The sequence below is a fragment of the Rhinolophus ferrumequinum genome, chromosome 19 (assembly GCF_004115265.2).
Source record: "Rhinolophus ferrumequinum isolate MPI-CBG mRhiFer1 chromosome 19, mRhiFer1_v1.p, whole genome shotgun sequence".
Classification (NCBI taxonomy): Eukaryota; Metazoa; Chordata; class Mammalia; order Chiroptera; family Rhinolophidae; genus Rhinolophus; species Rhinolophus ferrumequinum.
Window position 1 is genome coordinate 47,054,239 of NC_046302.1, and position 18,258 is coordinate 47,072,496.

An 18,258-nucleotide genomic window follows, 5' to 3' on the forward strand; every position below is an offset into this window, starting at 1 on the left:
ATTTAAATAGGTTGACGGAGATGGATGCATGGATAGACGGATTAAAGGATAGGGAGATAAATCTTTTTAAACCTGGTTATTTTTTGGGGGAAAATTCACTTTGGTTTATAACTGGCAGTTTTGTTTTTTTTCCTCTTGTTTTATACTCTGATCATCTCTATTGTTCTTATAAAATGTTATTTGGAATTTAGTTTTTCTGTAAATAATGAACATTTTCACCCTTTCACCACCGGCTTCATTTCTCTCCAAAATGGATTTGTTGCCGGTGGAGGGAAGTGAACAAAGTTTATTTCCTTCTTGAGAGAATAATCATATCAGTGTTGAGTTTTTGAAGGATGTCTTTATATTTTCATGACGATGACCCTTTCTAGGTCCCTGACGTTATTCCTTCTGGTTAGTAACTTGTAATTTATGGTTTCTTATCTATGAATCATCTGTTTCATAAATACATCCCCTCCCGATCTAGTTTAGTTTATAGAATAGTCTCAAATAATTGATCAAGTGCTTCCTTTTATTGCCATTTTGAAAATCTCTTAGCTTTTTCTTAATCAAAAAAAAAAATGTTTAAGCAAATATGTGGACCGCATTGTACTAGTAACTGTTAATGTTTCAAAGACTGTAAAAGATATTACAAATTAATCTCTCTTCCAGACGCTGAACCCAAAATGGAATGAAGAATTTTATTTTAGAGTAAGTTTTTCATTTTTTGGTAACAATTGTTGTTGATGACTGGATGGATATGTTATCCTAACGGATTCATATTGAGTGAAAACTGAAATTTTTATTGTGAAATTTCTATTAATATGAGATATGGTTTGGTAGCCTCCTAATGTGTCCCAATTTTTCCAAGACTGTGACTAGTGGTAACAAAACCTAGACTTGTTTCATTTGGGAATGTTTTAGGGAGTAAAAAAGAAAGTTATCTAAATATCGTATTTTAGCTTTTATATTCAAGTTTTTTAAAAAAAAATTGGGTAAAATATAATTAAAACAGTAGCTTGTTTTTATGAGACGTGTGTTATGAATTATTTTAGAGATAGGATAAAACAGAAGAGGCAACATAATTAAAAAGAAGCCTCAAAATTACCAGTCATGTTCCAGTAAGGAAAGAACATTTTTGTGATTCAAACATTTGGTGTGTTTGTGCGTAGTATAAAGCAACTTCTGGAGTTGAAAATTACTGAATTGGGTAAAATTTTCTCAATCTTTTGTATTTAATATCTTAGAAAAGCTCTATGTAGAAATGACTAAATTCTGTGAATTAATGGAGATTACTGTTCAGTGAGTTTTTCTGGTGGTTGCTGGGTTTTTTTGTACTGAGGCTTTGGAAACATTAAACTGCTATTTAATGGAAAGAAAAGAGTTGTTTTCTCTTCAAAATAAATGTATTTTAATTATCTGTATAGCCATGATATTAAAAACTTTACCTTTAGAAATGCTCCAGATGAGATCTGATTAGTGAAGTTTGCCAAGGGAACAGTATTACCATCAGACCCCTTATAATTGGTCCTGATTTCTTCTTTCAACCACAATAATATTATGTGTGCTGCAAACTTAGATCACTACATACATCTGTTTTCTATTATGTTCAGAGCTAAAATATGGCATTGACATTTCAATACTTGGTGATATCCTATGTATAGTCTCTGCCAGATGTTTTTAAAATTACTTCGCGAAGGACCGAAAAGCTAATGGGGGCAGGTAGATGTTACTGACCCTTAGTTAACTCTCAGGTAGAGCTTTCCACTTGTAAAACTGTGAATTATTTCGTCAGCTTTCAGTTTAATACCTCAGCCACATTTAGGTGAATTTTAGTACATACACAATTTTTTTCAACTGGTCTTAGCTCCCTAGGCGTCTGTAAACTCTAGTTTTCTTGGCTTTTTTTTTTTTTTAAAGGGGCTTTGTTATATTCCACAAATCTTTATTGAGCGCCTCCTGTGTGCCAGCTCCTACCATGGCCTGTGGATGCATTGTTCAGCAGCATGACTCTTCACAGAGCCTAGACACTAAACCCATCTCCTTGCTCCATGACTAGGCTGAGGGCTGGCCAGGGCCAGAAGCACTAGTGGTCTGCTCTGTGTTGTACCATCAAACGTAATTTCATTCCACTCTCCATCATAAAGCAGCTGAGACTTACTAACAGTAGACCTGGGTCCCATCTCTGGCTCTGCCACATACAGCATTTGTGACTCCAGAAAAGCCACCTGAGGACATGCGTTCTCTGCAGGTTCCTTCTCCCTCATGTAGGAGAGAGAGCCCTCACTGCATAGGCTGTTTCCAGGATTTACATGTCATGGTGTAAAAGAGAACGCTCACCACCATGTCTCACACATGGTTGGGACTCAGGAAATGATACTTGAGTCTGCATGACGATTCCTGCCATTTTGGGGAGGTTTTAGTAAAGACAGAAAGAAGCAAAAAGACATTGAAAGCCTAGTAGCTCTGACATTGACACCGTGGTTGCTGGACGTGGGGCCATCTTTTCTTCCTTTGTCTCTTGAATGGTTCAAAACATGGGCTCTGGAGACAAGCAGGTCAGATCTGGTTGGGGTTCTGGTGGCCCTGCATACTCCTGTGGACTCGTAGGCAGCATACTTCACCCTCATGGTCTCAGCTTCTCATTTGTAAAATTGGGGTGACAGTTATACATCATAGGGTTGCTGTCATGATTAAATGACATCATGTGTTTCTGATATTTAATAAGAAGATAGTGTCTAAAAAATAAGATAAGCATACAGTAGTAAATAGCTGCTTTTACTGTTTTCATTATTTTTATCTTTGCTATTATTAGTTCTATTATTGTTTATTAGGCCTAAGAGATTTCCTGAGGTATTGACCTCGTGAAGATGTAGCCTTGGTTGTACAGGCACCAGCATGTTTTTATAGAGAAGATTGAGGAAACTCTTTAGAATTATCCTTTCCTATTTTACAAAAGCAGCTAAAAGCCTTTTCTTCTCATGTGCCTAAACATTAGACATAGAGCAATATAGGAATCGATACTAGAAAACTTGATGTAGTAGGTATAGGATTTCCAGAAGGGGTCAGCTGTTCAGATTGTGCAGTTCACTTGGGTGCATTGTAAGGCACTCTATTCTTTGTCTCTTATTTCATCCTTTCTGCCCATTTTTGAAATACTGTTTATGTCCCTATAGGTAAACCCGTCGAATCACAGACTCCTGTTTGAAGTATTTGATGAAAACAGATTGGTAAGTGGTTCCCAGTTTTTCATTTTTGCTTCATTTTTTTAAAAACTTATTTTTTTAGAACAGTATCTTTTCAAACTCTGTTTATGTTGTACTTCTGACAGTATATATGCCCCTCAAAAGACTTTATTTTTGTTCCGTTACTTGTTCACGATTCCAACAAATATTTTTGCATGTCTAGGACAGAAATTTTATTTGTGTGTGTGTGTGTGTGTGTATATATATATATATATATATATGCACGTTTTTATCGTAGTGGAAATATTGGTGAAAGTCACATTGCTGATATATTAAACCATATACTGATGCTCTTCTGTTGGGAACGTAGAGAGGCAGGCAAATCTGTGAAGAGACCATCACTCATGTAAACGAACCTTTCAGGGATTTTAACTATAAGACAGACTACAATACTGTCACCTATTCAATAGTGAATCTATAGTGATTCTCTTCGGGAAAATAAAAATCTAATTAACAGTAAATAGAAAAAAGTGAGTCTATATTTAGCAGGTAAAATTAAGCTGTATTTTAAACGTGGTACTTTTTCAAGGGAAATTAGTAAAAAGTTCCTTTAAAGAACGAACCAAAGTTACACCTGAAGCATAAAGCTGATACAAACTAGCATTTTATATAGAGATCGATAGATAGGTAAGTAAGATATAGATATATATCATTATATAACTGGTAAAAGTAAGATTATGTTTTAGAAATGGAATTTCAGAAGCCTATCCGGCTTTCAACATTTTGCCAGTTAACTAGAATGTGTACATCAAGTACCCGTGAGTCACGTGTTCCAACTATGAAAATGAATGTCACTATGTTATGTGTAAGCTTTTGAGTTTTACTCTTCAGAAGTCGTGCCATAGCTCTAGTCAGTTGTCACTCAAATTTACTTTCCCTGAAACTTACGTATATTTTTTTGGTTGAAGTGAATGTTCTTATGAATGCGTCTTGCTGCAGGAATTCACCTGAAACCCCCCAGTTTTTGAATAGCTTAAGATGAATAGAATATTTGATGGGAAGGCGCCTCATAATACAACTCAGTTATCCCCATTCTGTCCAGACCTCTTCCGTAATTTAAACCTGTCCGTGAGTTATAACGCCCTGCTGGAACCTACTGTTCTAGTCTCAGGCCAGTGGTAGTGAATAGCAAGGCTTTCTATCCTGATTGTAGAATTTGGCAATGTATTTGATTTCCTACGCTTGGTATTAGTCTCCAGATTAGAAAGCCAACAGATTCTGGCTTACCACCCTGATATCTTTTCTATTAAAAATGTAGTTGGGTTCTTGGTGGCTTTGTACTGAACTCAACATTTTACACCTTGGATAATAATTAGTCATCCCACATAACTAAATCATTCTCGCGGTGTGTGTGAACTTATTTTCTCGTTAAACTGAATGAATGAGAGATTCTGCTGAGGGTGCTGTTCTCTGCCCCTTGTCTCCATCCAGGGAAGACTGTGAATTAGGTGGTGGTCAGTAGAATGACAGTTAAGTCGCTGGTGACCTAGATGCCCCTGCAGACTAATCCTCATTCTCTCATTTGCTGAGTACGATAACACTTCTTCAAGGTGAAGGAAGGGTCAAATTTGAGGGAAAATGGCCTCTTGTCAGATGTGTCTTAATAATTTCATTTTCTTCCATTAAGAGAAATTCACTGTCAAACAATTTAAGGTTCCCATTTCCAATATCTAATACAGTGACTGTTGTTGGGATGACCTCGCCGTGGACCTTCAACTGTTACTTGCAGACCACAAAGGGCTTTGAATGCAGAGCTTGGCGAGATCCTGTGCGAATACAAACTTAGTCTGAAAAACTGTTTCATGATATTAATACCTAGCTTTGCCCCAGCCCATCTCCAGTGTTGTTACTATGCGGTGAATGCTGCTGCTGGTGTTTTTTTCCTTTGGCTATTAATCCAGCTAAGACAATACGGGACTGTAGTGGCACTTGGCAGTTTTAGCATTAAACAAACTAGCATCCATTTCTCTCATAGAGATCGTTTTTGGCATTTAAAACACATGCCTTTAGCAAACAGGTTTGGTTGTATGTAAACGTAGGGTTAATCCTCCACGCCCTGCACTGCAGAGCTGTTGACAAAGTCATGCTTTGCGGATGTTAAAATAAACTTTTTGTCACTCTTTGCAGCTTGCTATGTTCCCCTCCTAGTTTTTACTCGGTCCTAAATAAGCCTCTTTGTGAAATAACTGATGTTGCTGGATATGGAAAATAGTAAGTTTAAAACACACAGAATCTGTCCAAGTTAACTACAAATCTGATGACAGGTTTTTGAATGTGGACTTTTATTTCTTAGCTCCTTCTTGGCCCTTTGCAAAAAGAGCAACATTCCATGTGTGTATCCCAACTGTGTTCATATTGCTGACTTCTTACTGGAAAACAGTCAGCCCCGGACAGCCTTTTTTTTTTCTGTATGGTATTGAACTTAACGACAAAAACCACATGTACACCCTTCTTCAATTTTCCTTTCCTTATTTTGGGGTGTGTGTGGGGGGAGGCGTAGTTGTTTTTTCTCCTATCTGGCATATGTTAGAAAATGTTTTCTCCAGCTGCGTCCCTTTTCTCTGGTCCTTCCATGTCTGACAATCATACTGTATGTGTGAGATCAAAACACCGCCCTCCCGTGAAAAGTCTTGTAGTAGCGGGAGCCAGACCACTAACTGGCATTTTTGTAAGTTGTGCCCCCTCCACTTAGCTATTTTGTTACTTATAGATCATGGTCTAATTATCTGGCATTAAAGGGACAGTAATTCTGTGGGGTGTGTAGCCGTATTTATAGTACGTTTTATTAGTTTGCATTCCATGGGTAGTGTGGTGCTATCATAAATAACAGGAACACAACCTCCGAGGATTGGGAACAGGTTTTCCTAGAGCCAAGGCATTTTTACTTGTCGGCATTTGGTTCTGCGGGGGCGGTGGGGAAATACCGCGTGTGCTTGTGTGTTCAGTGCCAGGTCTCTGCATTGGGGAGAGAGAGTTCTCGGTGCCCGGCTGTGTTCGGAAAGAACTGGCTTGTGAATGTGATGCGGTTCAGATTGATAGCAGCATGGCTCCAAGTGTGTTTGCTGCTTAGTCAGCTGTGAGAGCTCCCTGCTGGGGCCACTCCTGTCTGATGGAAAAGCAGCAGCTGGGAAGGTGCTGTTTCAGGCTCTTGCTGTTTAAAAAAAAAAAAAAAAAAAAAAAGGCGAGAGGGGGAAAACTCCACTACAAGTCCACAAGCTGGCATTGGAGGGGGAGACGGCAGTCATGTGGTTCTGGCCATCCTACCCTCTGTCACAGTGTGGATGAGAGCTTTTTGCTCTTACCCAATCATGCCTGGAATGCCGCTCGCCACTTGGGTTATTTCTGCTATCTGTCGCTCTCGGTGCCGCAGTGCTAACGGTTTGGCAGATGGGACTCTTTTTCTTGGAGTTTGTGTCTTCAGTTTTTGACTTCTGGCAGCGCCGGGCGTGTTGCTGCTGCTCGCCCTCTCCCTCCCTGCCCTGCCGGGCACCATGGCCCATCGGCTTCGGTTTCATTTTGGCTCTGGTCGCAGCAACACAGCCCCCGAATCAGAGATCCTCGACCAGGAGAGAGAAGACGACTTTTTCATGGCATTCCACACGCTGCCACGGAGGAGCGGCCCGCACCCCTTGGCCCACAGTGGAGCGGAGGCCAGCGGCAGCCTGCACGAGGCTGTGGGCGCGCTCGAGCGCAGCACGTCCATGTTCATCCCGCAGCTCCTGAGTCCCGTGGACGCGCGGCCCACCCGGAGCTCGTCGGTGCAGATTTCGCTGCAGCGCAAAGCGGCGGACGGCGCCCCGGACACGTGTGGGCTGTCCGAGGGTCTGGACGGCGACGCGGGCTCGGTATCTCGGGGCAGCTGCCGGGAGCCCCCAGAGCCCCAGGCCCCTGAGAACTCCCTTCCCAGGGACGCCAGGGGTGCCGGCCCCCAGGTCAATGGCACGTGTGGCCGTCAAGCGCGGGGCCCTGTCCCTGCCGATGGCCTCAAAGAGACCGAACTTGCAACCGCCCAGGGTTCCGAGGGTGGCGGGCTCCGGATCCAGCACCGAGCCTCCAGCGCCGATGTGCGCCAGGTGAAGCTGACACCGTTCGGGGCCGATGGCCAGGGCAGCCCATCGGCGCCGGAACCCAGGCGCTGGTCCCTGCAACACGTTCCAGATGCTTCTGGAAGTTCTGGGAAGCGGTGCTTTGTCTTCCAATTGCAGCAGCCATCACCAGGCGTGCCAGGACTAGGTGGTGACTTTAATTTTGGGTTCACGGGCACGAAGGGGGATAGGTTGGTGAGGTACCCCCGCATCCGACTGGAAAGGAGCACCTCGTACCCCACGCAGCCCCGAGCGGAGCGCAGCAGCCCCACGGAAGAGCGGGGCCACCCAGAGACACCACCTCGGGGCCACAGGGTGGCTCCCGAAATCCACAGGACAAATTCCATGGAAAGGACGCCACAGGGTCAGGGCTGCACGTTTAAGATCAGGCAAGATCAAAATGCGGGACAGCAGCATTTCAGAATTCTTGTGACTCGGGGACCAGAGGAAGCTCACCAGAATCCTGAGGAGAGTACCACCACCAGGCCTGGTTCCATGGTGGCTGGAGCCCCGGTAAGTTAGCGTGCGTGTAGATGTGGCCGCCCGTCGGAAGGGACTGATTCAAGCCCAGAAAGCTTATTCTGTAGTGTAATTAAAATAAACTTCATCCTCCTCCCTCTGGGAGTTTCCCTGCTTTGGGCCAGTGTAACTTAACGGTGGCCAAGTTGTGCTCTAGTGTTTGGTCGAGTTCCATGAAACTGGTTAGCATTGCAGAAAAGATCTTTCCTTTAGGTACTACTACTCAAAGCCAGACAACTCTGTCTGTTTTGAAAATCCAACCCGTCCCCTCCCCCACCCCTTTCCCCCTTCTGAATAAGAAGATTTTAAAAATTTATTGCTTTGAATTAATCTGCCAGTGCCCCAAGACGTTGATATTGGAAATATATTTAAAAGTGATTTGCAAATATAGTCCATGACAACACTTTCGTTGGGAAAAAAAATCAATTCTAAATACAGGTGAAAGAGTATCACCAAAAACTTCAATCTACTTTCTTCATAATTAAATGTAGGACAAGTGTGACCAATTCTTCCTAATGGCCTTTTTGCTATAGAGGGTCAGCCCTTGTTACATCGTTTATTGTCTTTTGGATTTTTTTGTCCCTTAAAACTGAACGAGTGTAGTCACACTTGTGGGACAGTAAGAAATGCATTTTCTGAAGCAAATTGGCTAAGAGACACTGACCAGGGACTTGGTAATGGTCAGATGGCATGGCTGTGCCATTTCACACCGCCCACTTGAGTGTCTAAGCCGGGATGCTGTATATAGAATAGTAAGTGCCCTGTCTCCAGCTGTGGACACAGATGCCCAAGAACAAATTTTAGCCTTTATTGTTCCTGTGTTCTTGCTCTCTCCCTTTCCGTGAAATGGAGTACAGAAAGACAGCTGCTAACCCCACCGGGCAAATCATGACTTGGCAGCTTTCATAGTTTGTAGTGGGATGAAAAGTTTTAGCAGTTAGCTTTCTTTTGCTAGTAATCACTAGCCATTAAGAGCTTTTTCTTTTTTTTTTTTTTGAGAACAAGCTCCTTATCTTTTTGAATTGGATTCCCACCCCCACCCCCACCCCCGAATTTCATGTGATTACTGGTTTGCATATATGACTATGAAATGTCTTGGGGACTTTTTGTGTGGGTTTCGTTTATGAATTGTGACTTTTCAAAGTAGACGGCTGGGTGTTACTATAGAATTGTATCATCTTTTATTGCTTTATGTTTGGCCATTCAAGTACACTTGATCACTGCTCCATCATTTGTCTTCACCGCTTTGGAAGGGGTAGATGCTAAAGGCAAATGTTACAGTTTTCTTGGTGTTATATAACTATTCCTTCTTACCACTTCCCTAAGCCCCTTTCTTAGGAAATGGCTTAGTGCTGTGTCTCAGTCTGAACCAACACCATTTTTATACAGTGGTTCAAACTTCAATAAAATTTTGATATTATAAGAGCTTTTAACCTTGACCCCAAGAAAGCACCATCGTGACAGTTATGGGCTTTGTTGGGCAGCACACGTCCATGCTGACCTTGGACCACCTACCACAGGAAAACAGACAAGCAAAATGCATTTCCTAACGTTTTGATGACTATTCGATTGTGTTACCAAAAACTTATATCATTTGTGCAGTTAGAGATGAAGGACAAATGGATTTATATAATTAAAGTCTCCTTTGGCTTGAAGTTTCTAATATAATTAGAAAACAAATAGGCTATACTAAAAGTTATGTGTACCTTACATACAAGGACTGTTGTAACTTGCAAAGACTATTATAGAGGAAAACAAATTTCTTCAAATTTGGAAATGGAAGTTCTCGAATAAAGAGCTCTTCTTGGAGAATAAGTTCTGTCTAGCACAAGGTGGTTTTCATTTTCATAGGTGTGTTTTTGTACATAGACATAACCATTAGTAAGTGGTTAGTAAGAAGTTGGTTTTCTTTTAAGCAAAAACTTTTTCTTTAAGAAGCAAAGAGAAAACTTGTCACATAACAAAACTGTCTGCTCCATTCAACACTTCGTACGTGTTTCATATGGGCAGGGGTGTTAAGTGCAGGCAGCAGCTGCCACAGCCGTATTTATCTTGAGGGAAAACATTCACTGCGGCGTCTACAGTCTGACTGCCACCAAGCTTTTTGATGTTTCAAGTATCTGCTGCTTTGGTCAGAAGGGCATTTCATTATTAGTTTACATGAAAAAAAAATTAAAATCTATTGCTGTCCGGTTTTTGAATGATGTCAAAAATGTTTTTTTTTGGGAAAATCACTGTCAATTCCTTTTACAAATGTGGTCGTATTTCATAATCTATGCCTTAGACCTTGTTACAAAGTTGACTTTTGAGTGCTTTTCTCAGTCTGTGCCTCCCAAACATCCTGTCGTGAATAAATCTAAATTGCACCGTGACTCCAAAAAATGTTAACCAGCTAGATTCCCAGAAAAAAAAATACTTGGCAACGAACCTCTTATGATGACTGATTTTTCACCCCGTCTGATACCTTCACAGTAAAATAGAATTGGTTCTTACAGTCATCAGTTTTAATCAGTTATAATATTTAAGAGGTTTTTGAACTTACCAGTTTAATTGTGGCGTTATTAATAGCCATCTAACAAATAACTTATTTTCTTAAATTAGTTTTTGAGTTATTTGGTCAGGTTATGAGCTTCTTAACTGCATTCGAGTTACTGCAAGGAAGGTGAATCACTGTTTACCAGCATTTATGCCCTCTTTCAAGCCAGTTTGGTGCATAGTAACTGCTAGGCGCTGCCTTTTACAAGCTTCAGGAGCCAGTTTTGTAATCCCATTAATGTCAGTAAGTGTTTAAGACCCACTGTGTATATATAACATCACAATGGATGTCAGCTCCTTGCTGACAAGGAGTTTGTAATGTAAACAGAGGGAGGAGGGCCCATGGGGGACAAAGACCCACATTCTAGCACCCACTACATACACCGATAGGGAAGCCAGTGTTCCTTCTTTACTTCCTTCCCAGGTTCTCTGCACCTTTCCCTGTGCCCCTTCAGTGAACATATACTTCACAGAAGTAACGTGGTATCTTTGGTGATTAAACAGTTCATTTCACTGAACAATAAGGGAATATCCAAAGTGTTTTTCTTTGGGAAGGATTTTAGTTGACTCGGTTTTAGAAAAAGAGTGATTTTTACTGTACAGAAAAAAAAAATTGACATTGGCATTACTTGATGTCTTTTTTTACCTTAAAAATTAATTTTATGACTATATGTATAAACCACCCTTTTTATTTAAAAACCCAATAACATTGTAACAGATAAGAAAAAAGTTAGTATTCTTGTCATTGACTTGGTTTCTTAATGGATTTTATGAAGTTCCCCGCCCCCTCTCCCCGGGTATAGTAGTAATCTCTCTTAATGGGGTCGTATATGAGAATATTCCAGTATTATGCAACAAAATTTCACCCAGGGATGTTTTGAAAAGCGTAGGCAGTATACAGGATTGGCACTGATAAGTGTTTTCACACACAGACACACAGGACGTGCAGTGATAGCTCCTGTTTCTATAGGACGTCACCATTGGAGAAGAGCCTTTATTTATTTCATGTAATCTGTAGAACTATCCCATTGCGGAAGCACTGTCTCACTCAGCCTTCCCAACTAGCATGAGATAAAGAGTTTTACTGTTTCTGCTGAAAGCATGCGATAGTGTCATTAGATATGATAACTAGTATATTGTCACAGCACAGTGTGTATATATAATGGGGCTTTTAAGACTGTGTGTATCTTGCACAATTAAAAAGCCTGTGTAGTCAAAAAGCAGTTTAATGCTGCCTGTGATGTGACATTTTTGCTGAAAATTGTGGAGCTGGCACTCCACGTGGTGCCTTGCAACTGGCATAATGGAGAGAAGGAGGCATCTTTGGAGTCCGCAGATCCAAGCTGGGCAGCTGACTGACATGTCCTGGGGAGATACCCTCTGAGGGTGTCCCCTCATCAGTGAAAAATGAGAAGTCCAGCCCACAGGTTTATGGTGAGGTTTAAAAGAGGCAGTGTAGGGCGCCTCACTGGTGCCTGATTGGTGTTCATGTTGGCTTGTTTTCCTTCTTAACCAAGTTGTCTGTCATATAAAAATCTTTCTGCAAGAAAAGTTATTAGGTTAACTGTGAACAATCAGTTTTTGATCAGCATGGTATTACACACAATGTGTCACCTCGTTGGTCCTGAGTGATTATCCGTTGGATAATGGGCGTCCCAAAGCCCCAGCACTGCTCTGGGGTGATGCAGTCCCTGAAAAAACTTGACATCATTCCTGAGCTATGTATTGTAGCAAAGGACCTTTCATTGTATTTGCTTTATTGAATTTTGAAACTTTGAAGCATTTATTTCAGCTGGTGTTTTAGTCATGTTATAACTTTACCATGTCATTTTGTTATAATGTTCCCAGTGGTTAAGTTTACTTTTCTTTCTCATAGGCTGAGGCTTTTGAGCAACAATCTAATATCATCTGTATAAAATTTCTACATTGTGTGATTTACAAATGAGGGCAGTATTGACAATGAGCCTTATTAGATACCGCCTTTGAGAGGATTTTTTATAAATGCCACAGCTGCTTCTCTTGGCCACACCTGGAGGCAGGGTTCTTAAAAAGGCCATTGAAATAAATCTATAATTTCATAATACATGTTAAATAAGAAAATTGTGATCTCTACGTGAAAGTTCACCATACCAGAAGAAATTTACTCCCTGTCCGAATTAGCTTTAAATTGAATAAATGTTGGGTTTCCTTGTAGAGTTGATGGTTTAAAACTCCTTGCGGCTAATCTAAATGGTAATCTATTTTGCGCAACTTGAAATAATTAATCCAAGCAGATTTTTAAAATAAAATACTTCACTGCATATGATTACCGCTGACAGAGATTGCTGCTCTAAATACATTGACCTCTTTTTAAACTCTTACGATGCTACCAAGACATGCAATAATGAGGGAAAAGCAGGAAATTCATGTGGATCTGATGTGTGACGATGAGAATATCTAAGTTTCCTTTACAAATGCCAAAAGAAGCTTGGGAAACCCAATCCAGAATTGGCTGATGCTTATTCAGTGGTTGAGGATCCTGCCTGCGATTCCTCATGTCCCTTCATTCACACCAGGCAGCATAATATTCCATGTCTTACACGAGAGATACTGACTAGATAATCCATCTACTGTGTAGACTCAACTCCAGTTGAAAGATTTCAAAGGCCTAAAGGGATAGAGTGTTCAAACTATTAGCTAAAATATGTATGGCAAGAGGTCTGTGATTTTTCTGGGCAAATGGAGATTATGGAAAGATTTTTAGAAATAATTGCGACTCAGTAGGTACCATGCATGTGTAATGACAGTGGGTTTTCCTTTTCGAATCTCGTTTATTGTTCCGCTATGGCTTACTTGGGCAACCCGGGATGCGGAGGAATATAAAAATAATAAGTAAGTGAAACAGGTGGCCTGACATGAGTGGGCCTCAAAGTAAATCTTTGATGTCCTGCGGGGTTTGTGCTGTGTCCTGAATTGACACTTCGGTGGTCTCTAGACATCTCCACATTTTAACAGGAAGTTTAGCTTTCAGGTTGGAGGATGGGTGGAGTAGATTGAATTTCAAGAAGCTGCCTTTTATACCGTGATCATTTTAGACCCATGGATTGTTCTGACTTTTGAATTACGTACTTAATGTGAAAGGAAAGGTGAAATGAAATGAAAGTATAAATTGAGTTGGAAAGGGCCCTGCTTTCTCTAATGTGACTATTGTTGCTACACTTTAGTGTTCAGATACTTTGTCTCAGTTCCTGTAGGTGCCCGGTGTCCTAACTACTGATTCTTTTGAAACAATTCTGTGTTTACTTTAGTGTTAAGTGTCCTGCCATATACGACTGGGTAAACAGAAAGTGAGGAAATTCCTCCAGGGAGGAAGAGACTAGAGTTTCCCCTGGAAATCTGCTTTTCACAGGTCCCTGGAATTTATATCGCCTTCTTTTGTGGCTTCACTTTTATAAATCAGGGTGAGTCAGGTGGCTTTTACTTCCCCTGTATAATAACTTGGGCAATCTGCTTTCAGCCTGTGATCTTTCATTATTATGTTGCTTCCCTCTTTCTGGGGGCCTGGGACAGGGTAAGGATGTTGCTAAGCATATTAAGTATTTGATGATTCAAATAGTTTGGTAGATTTGCAGTTTCTCTTTCTTTCTCTCCGTAGGTCAACCTAACACTGATAGACTTAAAAAGTACATTTAATGATCCACATATATCATAACATCCATTTCCTTGATAGACTTTTTAAAGCTTCATAATGACCCATACTTCTTCAGAATCTTTTTTTCATATTATTTAAAAATACATGACTAGGTGTTTAACCCTTGAAGGCGGGAAAAAAACTGCTTTGGTGCAGATTTTTTAAATGGAATTGAATAGAAAAGTTGAAGGTGGAGCAGGGATATTAAAATGTGTGTACTAACCTCCGACCAAAACACCTAGCACTTCATCAAAGCAGGGAGTTTTTCAGGCCAGGCGTTCTACTGCCGAACTAACGGCTCTCTCTCTCTCTCTCTCTTTCTAATTTATAATTTTCTATTTTTTTTAAATGATTAGTTTCAGTTGTACAAAAGAACATAATGATTAGACATTTGCACGCCTCACAGTGATAGCCCCAACACGTCTACTGCCCTTCTGACATCGTGCATAGCTATTACAGTAACATTGACTGTATTCCCTATGCTGTGCTTTACATCCTGTAACTGTATGTGTGTGTGTGTGTTTGTATATGTACATGCACACGTATATACACACAACACATACATATTTTAATTATAGTTGACATTCAATATTATATTAGTTTCAGGTGTACAGCGCAGTGGTTAGGCTTTTATATAATTTATGAAGCGATCCCCCCCGATAAGTCTAGTGCCCATCTGATACTGTACATAGTTTTTACAACATTATTGACTATATTCCCCATAACGTATTTCACATTACGGGGAATATTCTGTGACTACCAATTCTGACAGCTCTTTTACTTTTCTAAAGTTAGTGGGAGTTGGACACTGCATGCTAACAGCATAACTCTAGGGTCCTTTTGTATTATCTTTCTCATGAGTAAAAATGCCTTAAGCTTATTATTTGTTCCATATGTACTTACTGATTGTGCTTTTCCACTTGAAAAAAGAGATACAGTATTGTAATATAACTTTAAACATCTTACCATAGTTTTAATATTTAAGTTGACTTAACCTCTTCTTGTGATAGAAGCCAGGCTTTTCAAAAAATCCTGATATGCTGTTGTACACATTAGGATGTGTGACTAGGATGCCCAGATGCTATAAAAAAGGATAAAGCAGTGAAAATTGTTCTATATAAACACAGTGTGCCTGCAGGCCTGCTTGCACTCTCGGTTGAAATTTTATTAGCAAAAAATATTTGTGTGTTCCGCAGACTGGCAGTCTTCTCGTGTGCAGGAGTCATTTTTAAATTTTATATTCGTGAACTTACAGAGCTGGTGAGTTTCCGCAGGCATTACGTAGGCCAGTTCCTTTCAGTTTAAAGATGAGGAAACCAAGATTATTATTGATGCGATTACAGAGACCATTCTTTTTATCTCACAAGGGTGAAATCATTATTTTTTAAAATAATACACGTGAAACACTGTATTTCTTGACGTTGGAAGTATCAAAGGTTGGGACGTCTGGCCTCTAGAACTTTCAGTTCAGCACACAGGACAGCTGAGATGAGGCATACGCCGTGGAAACATTAATTCATAATAGTGGGCCCTCCGGAAGCGCTGGTCTCCAGCACAGGCAGCGGGGGACAGATTGGTTACACGTGGAATGGGGCACGGGGGGTCACGGTGGACAGGGGTGATGTCATGGAGGGAAGGTTGGCACTGGGTCTGGAAAGATGACCAGGATTTGTCTCAGTGGGTCAGTGGGAGGGGCTGTGTTTGGAAGACTGAAGGTAGAAGTGACTGCCAGTGATGTGGTTGCTATATTTGCCCAGGAATTTCCTTGATCGTGATGAGCAAGAATCAGCAAATTGTGTTTTAATGTGAAATGTCGTTGTAGAATTTTGGAGTGTGGTGATTGGCATGAATAATTCCTCTCTTCCCCATCAGATAAGGAGTTGAATGAATTCCTACCTTGTCTGCCTGACTTCCACAGAGTGTTCTGTGAGCACCTTCCTGGGCGAGGCTAGGGGGCAAAGAGATACCATGACGATCCCTCCCGTTGAATGGTGGCAGCAGGAATTAAACAGATGCCGGGTCACCTTCATTGTAAATCATATCGTAGGGCCGTAACTTGAACAGAAAGGAGGAAGCTTGCTTTATAGAGTTTGAGACTGTTAACTGTTTATATGTGCAGTAAAGAATTTATTCTGAAAAATGAGCTAAAGAAATGAGTATTGTAAGCATTTCTCTGCATATTTTTCTGTTTGAAATGACATTATAACATCAGGAACTGCTAACGCTCAGTCTGCATTATGATGTTTGAAATACTATATTAGTTATACATAGTACATACACTTAAATGTATGCAGTTGGATTTCACAACAAATCAAGAAAGGACAATAACCCACATTTTCACCATTCAAATTAACCGTATTCAGTTATATATGGTTATTAAATAAAATTCATGTTGGTTGGATCTAAAACCTAAACCAAGCATTAAAGTTCAAGATTTATCTAAATCTATCTAAATCTAGATTATTTAAATAATTTCATATAAAATGTTTCACATAATAGAATAACAAGCAGAAAAAAAAAAGCGGATCAGATCTGTGAAAGATGGTACATTCCTAATCTTAAAAGCAGAAAAGTAAATAACAAAGAAAGATGGACAGATTCAGCCATATAAAGTATTAAATTTATGAACCATGAAAAAATTTAACGCAGGAAAACAACAGATGTTTATCTTAGTGAGTTTTCTCACACAGTGTGTCTTTTCAGTGTCTTTGATTCTACTCACATTTTTGCTAACTGATTTACATCTACATCATAAAAGTTTTCTAGTAAATGCTAGAAAACACTAAGGTTTTCCTCCTCTGATACTCTGACCTCTGCACTGGAAAATAGATACATATAGGGAATCACATAAAGGGATTGACAGTAAAGACATAAATGTCCAACTCCCAAGTTGTATCACTTTGTACCTTTTACATTATAAAAATGATAAATAACTCATAATGAATAAAATTGGGATAATTTGTGGTTGAAAATAGTATACTCAAATATCTGATGCTAGTATCCATGAATGGATATGACTTTAGAATGATTTTCATTCGTGTAAGTATTTTTAAACGATAAGGCAAATTATTAGGTACTAAAATTCTTGTTTTGAAATATTAAGGTTAACCCAGAAGAAGTTAACAAATCTAAGCAGAAGCCTTTGTAAAGAGGTTTTTATTTTCTGCTTTTCAAGTACGTTTGCTTTCCATACCATTACAGAGAGCCGATGGAAGTTCTTGGAAGGTTACTGGCTACTGTTAAAATAATTTGGCGATTGTGGCGATTGTGCAGTTATATCCAGGTGTGAGCCATTAGGCCTTTTGGAAAAGGACTGCTCCCTTAATCTTCCCTTCAATATATTTGTCACCCAGAATTTTTAAAATTGAAATTTTCTTTTCAGCCAATACACACATGAAACAGATAAATTGAGTTTTGTATATCATTATTCTTTGCTTATAAAAACTCCACTGTCCCAAGAATATGCTTCCCAAAGTTCACTTAATTAAACACTCTAAAATGTTCCCATTCTAATTGTTAGCTGTTAATCCCATGAGTTTAGACTTGGTGTTTCATTTGCAACTTCTAAGAAATTGTCCATATTTCGTATTTTAAAATCAAGTAGCCGAAAATCCTATGACGTGTCAAATGAAGACCTGTTGCCGTAAGAGGCAATGTGACCTTAAGAGTTAAACTATTAACTGCGATAATGCCCAAAGAACTGAGACCACTGAGCAAGTTCTGTACTGTCTCTTGGCAGAGAGAGGTTTCCCATTACACGTAGATTTTAAACTTGTGCCGGATGCCTGCAGTTTGAGGGATCTAGGAAGTATCTCTGTTCCCAAGGAGCTGAACCTCTTTACTGCGGAAAGGGGCCTCACACACAGATGAAAGACAGTTACTGAGTCGTGTGAGGGTGGCCCATTTCCTTCCATGGTTTACTGCTCTCAGAGAGCTTCTGATCTATCGCACGAACGAACACTGAGAAAAGTTATTAGCTTTGTCCGGGGAACCCTGGAAGGGGACCATATGCATGGATCGGGTGTATATTGATCTGGGGACCATGACAAAGCAGAAATCCTGGAAAGGCCATTCTGTGACTCTCCAGAGCTAAAGGTACATGTGACTCATGGATAAGACAGTTTGTGAAAGGGACTGGGGCGGAAACAAAATATTCACCTGGAGATCAGACGACCAGGTTGCGTGCCATAATCTAGAAGAAAAATAGTTAAGCGTCTTTTTTTTT

At 40.1% G+C, this 18,258-nt stretch overlaps 1 protein-coding gene across 20 annotated transcripts in view; it reads left to right on the plus strand.

The window, feature by feature from the left end:
- NEDD4L (NEDD4 like E3 ubiquitin protein ligase) overlaps positions 1-18,258 on the plus strand; it is a 313,861-nt gene that overhangs the window by 176,919 nt on the left and 118,684 nt on the right. For 10 of the 20 annotated variants that reach the window (XM_033135693.1, XM_033135694.1, XM_033135697.1 and 7 more), the window contains 2 exons: positions 652-690; positions 3,156-3,209. In XM_033135693.1, the coding sequence (XP_032991584.1) occupies positions 652-690; positions 3,156-3,209 (93 nt within the window). Of the gene's footprint in view, positions 1-651; positions 691-3,155; positions 3,210-6,440; positions 7,823-18,258 lie in introns of those variants that run through there. The other 10 variants (XM_033135683.1, XM_033135692.1, XM_033135685.1 and 7 more) reach the window with 8 other exon arrangements.